General features: G+C 37.6%; 1 protein-coding gene and 1 long non-coding RNA gene across 2 annotated transcripts; one reads left to right on the top strand and one right to left on the bottom strand.

Moving 5' to 3' along the window:
* Positions 1 to 18: 18 nt before the first annotated feature.
* LOC111662194 (cell surface A33 antigen) lies at positions 19 to 6,102 on the bottom strand. Its single transcript, XM_087176484.1, has 7 exons — positions 5,968 to 6,102; positions 5,454 to 5,620; positions 3,848 to 4,061; positions 3,544 to 3,708; positions 3,285 to 3,401; positions 2,243 to 2,366; positions 19 to 2,151 (listed from the first exon to the last, which is right to left on the bottom strand). The coding sequence occupies exons 1-7, from the start codon at positions 6,056 to 6,058 to the stop codon at positions 1,365 to 1,367; spliced, it is 1,665 nt and encodes a 554-aa protein (XP_087032610.1). The 5' UTR covers positions 6,059 to 6,102; the 3' UTR covers positions 19 to 1,364.
* On the top strand, positions 2,284 to 7,692 carry LOC147818581 (uncharacterized). The gene is made up of 3 exons (XR_015437836.1): positions 2,284 to 2,419; positions 3,609 to 3,732; positions 3,852 to 7,692. It is a non-coding gene; the product is annotated as an uncharacterized LOC147818581 (long non-coding RNA).
* Positions 7,693 to 11,121: the final 3,429 nt, after the last annotated feature.

Here is an 11,121-nt window from a genome sequence, read left to right as displayed (position 1 = left end):
AAACAAAAAACGGCAACATTTTTTTAAACCAATTTTCTTTATTGAACTCGATTTGACTTTGATTCATATGAAAAATGCAGTGCTTACATTCAATATCATTTATCACACAAAAACATAGAAATAGAAAAAGCTAAAATCTTTCAAGTAAACTTAATTTCAGTATAAACTGCCACAAAAACACACAAAAGCACAAATGTCATAGTTTGGCTGTACAAAGAGGTTTACCACACACATTAGAAATAAAATTAAAACATTCATTACTTCGATTCAAAAACTAAGAACTCTTAAAATAAAAGATAATGTACACAGTTTACATGATGGAGTGACTAGAATTTTCATAAATAAAATTACTGCAGTAGTCAGGTTCCCTAAATGTGACAACTTACATTTTGTGAGATTTGGGCAGGTTTTCGTGGATATACACACAAACACAATTCATGCTAAAAATGATTTAAAATTGTATTTTCTGTGCTTACGAGTAAATAAGATGTCTGCTTTATTTATTTGAATTACAAATGTGTTGTATATGTTGTCAGGTCAGGTTATAACATGGCTAACTACAACCCAGTCTGATTAATGCTCCCAGTCAACAATAGAGACTATGGGTGATGTGCCTATTTAGTAAAAGACTCAAAGCAATTATCCTCTTATATTAGGACACCAATACATTATATGACCAATTTTGTTTACTATTTTAAGTATAATATTGTTTTATTCAGGTCACACTGTGATTGGTGTTCAGGGTCAAAAGTTGTCAAGTTAATTTGGTTTGACCATGTTTACCTGTTTACCTTACCTGATAAATTCAGTATTAACCGTCAGTATAGCAAGAGTCATGTCAGATCTTCCACTTCTTCCCAACCATGTCATACCATGAATGATACTGTGTACTTTATCCAGAATTTTCACAGTAAAAGTCTTGCAGCCTTCCTTTATAGGGAGGCTTTTAATGTGAAAAAACATGAAAGTGTTGAGTTTTGTGGACGGTAGCTGGCATTGAAGAGGAGTAGGGTAACGAAAAAACAGCTGGGGTTGTTTAAAACAATTAATTAAAACATGAATGCTTTAAAGCAGGGTAAGAGCAGCAGAGCAGTGACTACAACATGACTGTTGTAGTAAATTAGTGCAGTCGAAATACTCATCATGCTAAATATACCAGGTGAACCCCCTCAGTGTTGTTTACCTGGCCTTTAATTGTTTGTGTTGGACGAAACGCCCATTATTATTTTATTACCGGCTTTTACATGAGAATTTATGGCATTTTCCTGAATTGCTCTTTAATATGTGATGAGGCACGCCTTTTTCTGCGTCATAAAAAGAAACAAAAAGATTTCAAAAGAGCATTCAGTAACAAATTATTCATATCAATTTCTGTATTGATCGTCCTTGTAAACGACACGGTCACGACTTCCATCGTAAAGGTCGCGTTGATCGTCAGGGCGATCGCGACTGCGACCGTTGCGATCGCGTTGATCGTCAAGGCGATCGCGACTTCCACCGTATCGATCGCGTTGATCGTCGAGGCGATCACGACTTCCACCGTATCGATCGCGTTGATCGTCGAGGCGATCACGACTTCCACCGTATCGATCGCGTTGATCGTCGAGGCGATCACGACTTCCACCGTATCGATCGCGTTGATCGTCGAGGCGATCGCGACTGCGACCGTTGCGATCACTGGCACCATAACGATCACGCTGATCGTCAAGGCGATCACGACTGCCACCATAACGATCACGCTGATCGTCAAGGCGATCACGACTGCCACCATAACGATCGCGTTGATCATCGAGCCTGTCACGACTTCCACTGTAATAGTTACGTTTATCATCAAGGCGATCACGACTGCCACCGTAACGATCACGCTGATCGTCAAGGCGATCACGACTACCACGATAGTCGTCATGCTGGTCGTCCTGGTTACGTTGAGAGTCAGTATAACTGCCCTTGACATCAATCGTTTCTTTACCACTATGACTGTGTTGATCATCATCCAACTTGTGTCTATCTGGTCCTGCGATGTAATTGTTTTGAGGAACAGCGCCTTTGTCTTCATACAGCTTGTCTTTCTTTGTCTCGCTGTGTGACATGTCATCCCAGTACTCCTCTCCAGCTTCCGACTCATCTTTTTCAAAAAACTGCACAGGGGCACTAACAGACAAACAGGGATACTAATAATCAATACACTAACAAAACCAATTGTTGGTGGTGATTCACAGTGGCAGAAACATAGAGTACATACCCTTCAGCGTACTTGTTCTTTTTGCCCTTTTTCCGGCAGCAACAGAAGATGAGAATCCCCAGAAGCACGAGACCTGCGACGACTCCTCCGATTACAACCGCAATAGACGCCTCTCCTACGCTACCTGGAGAGAAAGGAGGAAAGACATGGGGCTTTCTCAACATACTTAGTCCAGGGGTAAGCTCTCCATTCTGCCTCCATTTACAGCTTCATTAGCTATTCTAAACTTTCAAATTTGTGTCTGAAATATTTGAGGCTAGTCCTCTACAAATCAGGCTTCTATGCAACTATTTTTCATTAGTATAGTATGTTTTGTATTGTGATATTGTTTGTCTTTTGGAACTGTATGCTTCACTTTTACCATTACAAGACAAAAGACTTTAAGGACAACCGATGTGACCAATGTAATGTTATCTAGGGTAATGATTTTGTTGGGGTGTCAGCTTCTCCAAATCAGTACAGAGCTGCTAAGATTACACTGAACTCTGACATAGTAGCATCCAGAGCTGGCTTTCATTCAGAGGGTAAATACTATTCAGTGGATGTTCTAGACCAGGTTGGACCCAGACGGCGTTCTACCCTGATGTATAACCTATAAATTACTTTGAATTTCTAAATTTTGACAGAGCGACATGACTATATGGTTGCTAATCTAGGGCTGGACAGTTGTTGATCGTTAGCATCCATTTGGAGTTGTGTTACTGGTCACCTGGTGAAAGTAGGTCCAATATTCACTCTCCATTTAACTCTGTTTTGGTCTCCACCAGCTCCCAGGGGGGAAATATCTTGCATTTTAGTGGCTAAATGCTCCACAGTGTTTACCAGCTTCTTTCAAGCTTTGCCCTTGCCATTTGGTGCTAAGAGTGTAGTGTACTGTAGAGCTTTTGTGATGAAAATAACTACGTGCTGGAATAGACGAGGCACAAAAACTAAAAGAGGATAAGAGGCTCATAGAAGCTGAGTACAACAGCAGAATTAAGTGGAAGTTATCTGTGGATTCACTGGTGACAGGTGAGCAGGTAAATCATGTTGTAACACTCACCAGGCAACACGGCTAAGGTGAGGTTGTAACTGGCAGAACCGATTCGATTTGTTGATGTGCAAATGTAGAACCCTGACATCTCTCTTGAAATATTGTAGAGAGATAGAACTCCGTCCTCTGCAACATAATAAGAAGAATTAGGCTAAACAATCCTGAGTCAGTCATTCTTTACATTAACACCGATGAACAAGCCAACTCTTCAGCAGGCCGCCAAAAAATGTGTGCTTCCAAGTAACACGTAGATGATTTAAATGCATACTTTCAGATGACCTAGGTGGAAAGTCTCTGGGAACATTTGTAACACTGTAGCTCGTCCATTTATAGGTGGGTTTTGGGGATCCCTCCTCAGACATGCAGGTGAGGCTGATGTTGTGCCCGTACTCTGCTTTTCCCTGGATGCTGCAGATCGGCACAGAGGGAGCCACTGGAAGAAAACAAAGAATACAGTGTAAAAAGATTCAGTCACTTTATTACTGTACTGATTTAACATCATCATGGAGACAACGTATGAATACAGTTATGCACAGCAGACAGATAAATAAAGTACGGTGTTTAATTCTCACCCAGGACCAAAAGGGAAGTGATGGCAGCTGTTGTTCCCTTATCATCATTGGGGATTAAGACACCGCACTGGTATCGACGGCTGTCCTGCATGATCACCTTGGTCAAATGGAGTGTGCTCACATGGTTGATAGTGTCAATCTCCGCAGAGACTCTGCCTTCATAACCAGGTCCAATGTTAATCACATTATTCGGATAGACGCTGGCCACGGGTTTCTATAACACAACATATTGTACAAAGATATCGGCTCAGTATAGTATAATAATATGATATCATAACAATGCTAGCTCAATATTCAACAGTATATATAAGCTATATGAATAGAACTGACTGTAGGTAGGGTTATATCTGCATTGAGCTGAAATGAATAGTCAATTAATCGATTTGTCAATTGAACTTTAATTCAGTTGTTTTTCAAGCACCCCCCCGACCTGTTTTATCTGTTTTATGTGATGGTAAACTGATTATCTTTATATTTTGGACAAAATGAGCGATTTCATGGATTGATTTTAGAATTAACACAAATTGAAACACTCATGAAAAATGAAAATCTGGCTTAACAACCCCAAATAAGCTAAAATTGCTAATGAATATAAAGTTAAGTCAAATAGTCTTGAGTAGTACTAGATAATCCAATACATACTCTAAACAAGTCAGATTAGATTTTAAATCTAAATATAAGATTATCTCCTTTGTTGCTTATAGAAAGAGTTGAATTTGTAGTGCAAAGCAGAGGTCATCTTTCTTTTTTTGTGATGGAAACTATTATTCACTACATTGGATCATTGTCCATTTCAGGAAGTGTCTATTGTCCATTTCAGGAAGTGGCAATGTCACAGTTATGTAGACAAAATTATGTAGACACACTAAAAATCACTGGGTTAAATCAGTGCTGATCAATACAGCACCGACTTTATCCAGTACCAATGAGTTTTTTTGTGTCAGTGTTATCTTTTATATTACTTTTGGGTTACTGGGTCAAAATAACGGCTTGTTTTAGGTGGTTTTTTACCCATAGCTAAAGTTAAGCCATGTTAACCTGCATTGTGGCAGCAATGTTGGTCCACATTGGAAACATTTTTAACCAAGTAATTTTTAGTGTGTAACATTTTCTGTGGTGAATGTTAATGAGAATGTAATTGAGAAGTCGAAGATTGGAAGGTCTACAATAATATAAGTATAAAATGGATATGATACTGATAGCATGTTTATTAAAAAGGACACCTGTTGGGGACTTGATGAATAAGTGAATAAGTTTAGACTACCTCTTGCACATAATTCACTATTGCACATATCAGATGGCACCAAGACAGAGAGGACATTCAAATAATAATTCAACTCACAGGCAGGTCTTTTCATGTGATATTCACTGTCTGGCCATCAGTCAGGTCTCTCACTTCACGCCCACAAGTTTTACTTTCTGTTACACATTTATTAGCTCCCACCTTAAGCTAAGATAACCCTGAAGACTGTGGGTAGGACTCAACATGACAAGTGAACTGAGCTTCATGTGTAAAATCAGTGGAGCTCCCCTGTGGTAGCTTACCACAATAATACTATACTTAGAAAATGTTACCATCACACATTTTGCAGGCAGAACCTCTCACCATTGGCTCATTAGGATTGTCAGCGAAAACTTCCCATGTGAGGACGGCTGGGATGGCGTCTGGTTGGGCTGGGATGAAGGAACAGGTCAACGTAATATCGCCTCCTCTTGCGACTTCATATTCTTTCTGTGGAATTGAAACCTCTAAGCTCCTGCAGCAGGGCAGTACTGAAACAAAAACAAACACATAACAACAGATATCTAGTTTATTTGGTGTTTTTACAAAAAAAAATGTATGTATTTGTATAACATGTAAATTGGGGACAGAGAAAAATTGATATGATTTAATCTGATCAATTCAAACAAGACTATGTTTGTGGTTTTAAATATACAATATACACAAATATAGATGAATACATATATAAATGGTTTTCTCCACAGGCCTCTGAGTAAAACACAACCCTGCTTCCGGGTGAGTAGCAAACCGTTGGATTAATGATTAACACAGGTGATAATCCCAGAAAGGTGTGGTAATGGTTCATAGAAAAGAGAAAGAATACAAGCATGAAGCCTACCTGTGAGGATCAGAAACAGCTTTCGCCATCCAAACTGCCTCTTTGTCGCCATTGCTGAAAGAGGATAAAAACATCCAGCTGTTAAAAACATCGAAATTGATGCTCTCAGTCCAAGAGTGAGAGCCCGCCTAACCTTCACGGTGAACTCCCAGGTACGGAGAAGTTGACTCTTCCAGGTAATAAGTCATCAGCTATAGGTCACATGTCACCAGAGGGCCAATCATTGATCTGCTATTCCCTTGATTACCCCTGCCTGTTAGAGAGGAACATGATAAAGAGGGGGATTTAGAAGAAAAGGGCTTCAATGTTCAATTTAATACACACAGACAGACTAACATACTGTTCAGTGATCCCTGTTTTATTATTCATTAATGAGCAGTAGCTTATATAAATATTTAATACATGTTTAAAAACACACTAGATATAGATATACTGTAGCTGTAACAGATATAAGTGTTTATTAATATATCTGTCAACAAATATATCTCCTCTTGTGGACACCCATAAATGGAGGGTGCCGTATAAACAGATAATAAATGACAATATAGTGAAATACAGTTGTAATAATACAAAATATATCTTCATAATGGAAGTTTTAAATGCTGACAAATACTGTGCAATAATAAGCACTTAAAAGCCGCTGCTTACAACCATATTATAATGGAGTTATTTTGATTAACTTTTGCAGACGTTTACATTTATTTTTGCATGATGTCCTTTCATCAGGACAAATTCAGACAATTTAACAATGTATTAATCTGACAGGAACCCAGACTACAAGAAAAAATGTACTATAAAGGTGCCTATAAGAATGTACTGTAATCTTTAGTCATAAACACTCAAAATATTATATAGAACAGTTCAAGTTTTGAAAATATATTGTCTGATTTGTAAACATACAGCAGAAGAAGTACAGAATCAAACCATGTAAAGTGATTTTATCCTTCAGTGTTTTTGTGCCTTTACCATTTAAAGTCGATGTATCATGTGCCTTTGGAAATGACTGGAAATATAAATTGAAAATATATTAAATAAAGTTATGTTGCCATAAGTCAGACATGATCACGTTACATCCACTGATAAATAGAGGGTTAGCGTGTTACTGATTTGTTGAATTTGGTCATTACAGCTGTTCATTAAGTGTCAAACTAATGTCAACAACAATACTGTATATAAAAACATGGATTTTGACCTATAAATTGTGTTTCATCAGCTGCTGTTGTGCTCAGTTTGACCTGCAGGCTGCAGTATTGCACTGACAGCAACACTGGATGTGTTCAACACAAAATGATTATCACTGTTCTCCAAGTAAAGTAAAACACACCCAATATAAAAAGCTTATAAATGTAACTGAAGAGAATGAATGACGAGAGTGACCTTTGATTCTGTTGCTTTAACTTGTCGTATGTTACAGAGAGTTTAAAGGCAGAAGGTGTGAACTGAAGCTGATGGATTGGTGTTAAAATGTGACGCTCATGAAAGTCTCCTCTAAGACTTGCTGTGTACCAGGAAAGATGTGGCCTTGACTCTTGACAGTGATGCAGCCTTGCGTGGTTCAACAAGTCAGCTGTCTTGAAGGATTCAGGCTTAGCTTTATGTTAAGCCTATGAAAGACTGAATACCTCACTTTAACCATTTGTTGAGAGAGAAAATCAAGATCCTGCTTCTCCACATGAGGGAAAAGGGACATACTGTACTACCCACTCAATAAACTGAAAACATAAACCCAAAGGTGTTTTCATTGTAAGCTTCCACACGGATAATGTTGTACTTTTTAAACAGTGGTGGAAGAAGTGTTTGCATATTCTTAGGTAAAAGTACCAACACAATAATCTAAAAAGTCCTGTGTTCAACCTCCTACTTGCAAGCAAAAGTAGAAAAGTATTATCAACAAAATATACTGTATTGTACTAAAAGTACTCACTCTGTAGAAAATGACTCTGTGACTGACTCTGTTATTTCATACTGTAGTTTGTACAGTTTGATAGGTTGGTTTAGTGGCTCCCCACCTTGGGGGGGTTGACCCCCTCTAAAGGGTTTCATGGTAAATCTGATAGGTCGTGAAATGATTAATGTGAAAGGAAAAAAATTCTAATACACATATATACAGTGTACTCATTCATTGAAAACTTTTCTCTATATTGATAATTTGACCTCTTTGGGAAGTTTAGAGGGGAATTTTTTCCTTGGTGGACCTATTGTAAAAAATCATTGACATCTGAAATGTGACAAAATGCAACAAATACACACAGTTAGACACAATGGACATGTATTTTTGGAAGAGGTCGCAAGATTAGGAACTACTGGTTAAGAATTTCTTGTATTTTATAAATGTTTTAATCTTAATCTGAAAAGCAGCTACTAACTAGCTGCGCATTAAAAAGTACAATATTTCCTTCTGAACTGTACCCTGGAGTAGGAGTGAAAATGGGATAAATGGAAGAACAAGGACCTCAGAAACAGTAGTACAGGACTTCAGTAACTGCATTCAGTTCCTTTTAAAATCCAGTTTTTAAATCCTTCTTTGATTCAATAAACACAAAGTAAAACAATGAGATGAATCCAAGAAGAGATGAAATGTAAATATAAACTATAGATGCTTGAAGATGTTTTCATTTCAGCTCTCATCCGAGAGGCTTCCTCAGAACCAAGTGCATTGAATTCATCATGAAAATTTTCAACATAATCAAATTATCCTGATCATAAATTTGTTTTGTGTAGTCCTTAAACATAGAGCAAGTAAAGGACATGTTTGTCCTTGTATTTTGGGTGATTTCTGTCATTGGCTGTTAATAAATACAAGTGCTACTGTGACCATTCAAATGGTCATTTAAAGGACAATGCCAGTGAATTTACAAGTTCACAAGCTGAAATATTAAATCTTGTTTAATTTACAGTTGAACAGCTTCAGATATTTTTTTGTATTTTTTTCTACAGTTCCAGGTTCCTCTTGCTTCCACTCAGTTCTGTATGGTATGACTTTGTGAAGCTGTGCATGGCCAGATTAACCTGGTGAGGGGCCCCAGGGCAAATATTAGCTGCTGAGCCCCTATTAACCCCTCTGTCGCCGCCCTCTTCGCAGTGTGTATGGTATGGCAACTTCATTATATGCCCAGACACCCAGAATTCAACCAGTATTCCTTTTTGCTTTTGTTTGCAATTGTGAATATGTACTACCATGTAGATGCAATATAAACTAAAATAATAAGGGCATTCAAACTAAATGTTGACACAAGACTTCAGCACATGACAGGGTTACATGATTTGGTAATAATGCTTCCCCACTCCAGTTGATATTGCGCTTTAGGTCCAAATTCCCTGTCAAATTGGCAGTTAATCAAATTACCAAAATGAGGTGATATGCAGTGAATGTGGGACTGCCCCAGGGCCCCATTAACCGGTTGGTAATCAAGCCTTGGAGCTGTGAAATCAACCATATTAAAGACAGAGTCTGCATTAGTTTTTGTCAGTGTGTCACCGACAGTAGTAGTGCAGCTAAAGTGCACATTGATTTTAAAATATTGTATTGCATTGCCTTGTTATAATGCTTTAACAAATCTGCATTGACAAAAATGAATGCGGAATTGATGTTGACTGCGATGTGCACACAACTTAACATTTTAACCCCCTATTAAGCGATTATAACCAGTATATAAACAGTAAATGTTTTAATACACCATCTGTAAGCAGATATAAGGACATATATTTTTATTATTACATTTAAAGTTTTAGTTATTATTGTAGTTACCTGTTTTATGAAGCGTCCATAGCTAATTTCTAAACAGTTAATGGATGCAAAATAGCTGTAATCACATAAACAGATCCTTACAGCCGTATCTAAAAAGTGTTTTAACTGTTTAAACAGATAGATCATTCAAATGAAGGTCTACAAAACTGTTCAAGCTCCACTTACTAGATTTTTTCTGGACCATTCAGGTTGCAAAAATGATCAGCTAAGGTGTATTTATGATTTGTAACAAAAGGGATAAAACATTCAAAACTGCTGGTACAGTCCTTTGCATGTGCATGTTTGACTTGTTAATCAATCTGCTTACTGGGTGAGTGAATCAGGGCAGGTGATGTAATCTAATGGTATCTCAATGGGTTAAATGCAGGAAGTGGCTGGGATAAAAGGAAACATGTCTCCACTTCACATCCCTGCATATTAGAGAAGTAAAATTTCTTTTCTTCGGTCATGGCGAGGTCACCAACACACCCACGATTTCTCTCTCTCGCTCTCTCTGTTGCTGTTTTTTCCCTCTTATGTGGTTTCTGGACATCTATATGAACATGTGTGAGAATGCAGCAAGCATCTTTTTTTCCTAAGTAATAAATAAATAAAATAGTAAAATAAATAAATACAGTCAAAGTATCAGTGACGACAAAGTCCAATAAAACAATATTAAAAGGAACAAAAACCACAACTTTCATCATGACAAATAAAACACATAGGAAAAACTATAATACTGTACCATTTTTCTAATACTGCTTTAAAATGTTCTGGAGACAAAACATAGCCACAAATGGACCACATTTTTATGATACTAGTTTATTTTCTCTAGCCACAAATAAAACTCAGATTTTGTGCATTTTAAGTAATATTTAACTATTCGGGGTAGCATACTTAAAATTTGTCTAATGTGTGAATCTGAGTCATACGTAACAGACTGATGGTGTCTTGTTGTACAGACTGCAACATATTTTCAGAAGCAACTTTGTCCTGTTGTGGCTGCAGAAATAAATTTGACTTCACTTGTCTAGGCTCTAGGTCATGAGTCAATTAAGTACAGGTTGTTGTCTCAGAGATCAATTAAAAATTATTATTAATAGTTTGGCTATATTGTTGTATTGTTGTTATTGTTGTTGTTTTGTAAGATAATAGCGTAAATGCATTTTGGGTTGGATCCACCCATGTTCTTCTGGGGAGTTTAATAAAAGCTAGATGATTATTTAGGTATGTAAATAAGTCACAACTACCAACACCCAGTACACACTCCACCCTCTCCTTTACCCAGGTCGGCGCCATGTGTGTGTGTGTGTATGTATGTGATTATGTGTGTCTCTGTCTCTCTCTCTTTGTGTGTGTGTGTGTGTGTGTGTGTGTGTGTGTGTGTGTGTGTGTGTGTGTGTGTGTGTGTGTCTGTCACAGGCAGG

This window comes from Seriola lalandi, unplaced genomic scaffold (assembly GCF_002814215.2).
Source record: "Seriola lalandi dorsalis isolate HSWRI2012SDOR001 ecotype SW California unplaced genomic scaffold, Sedor1 jcf7180002054559, whole genome shotgun sequence".
NCBI classification, from domain to species: domain Eukaryota; kingdom Metazoa; phylum Chordata; class Actinopteri; order Carangiformes; family Carangidae; genus Seriola; species Seriola lalandi.
The sequence above is the reverse complement of the archived record's forward strand: the minus strand, read 5'-3'. Positions and strand labels throughout refer to the sequence as shown.

What these genes read in the sequence shown, in the direction of transcription:
- LOC111662194 (XM_087176484.1), bottom strand. Translation starts at nt 6,058, where the DNA reads ATGTTTTTAACAGCTGGATGTTTTTATCCTCTTTCAGCAATGGCGACA. An exon ending in ACAATCCTAATGAGCCAATG is followed by an intron (nt 4,062 to 5,453) that starts GTGAGAGGTTCT and finishes GTTGTGTTATAG; the next exon opens with AAACCCGTGGCCAGCGTCTA. An exon ending in CACTTCCCTTTTGGTCCTGG is followed by an intron (nt 3,709 to 3,847) that starts GTGAGAATTAAA and finishes GTTTTCTTCCAG; the next exon opens with TGGCTCCCTCTGTGCCGATC.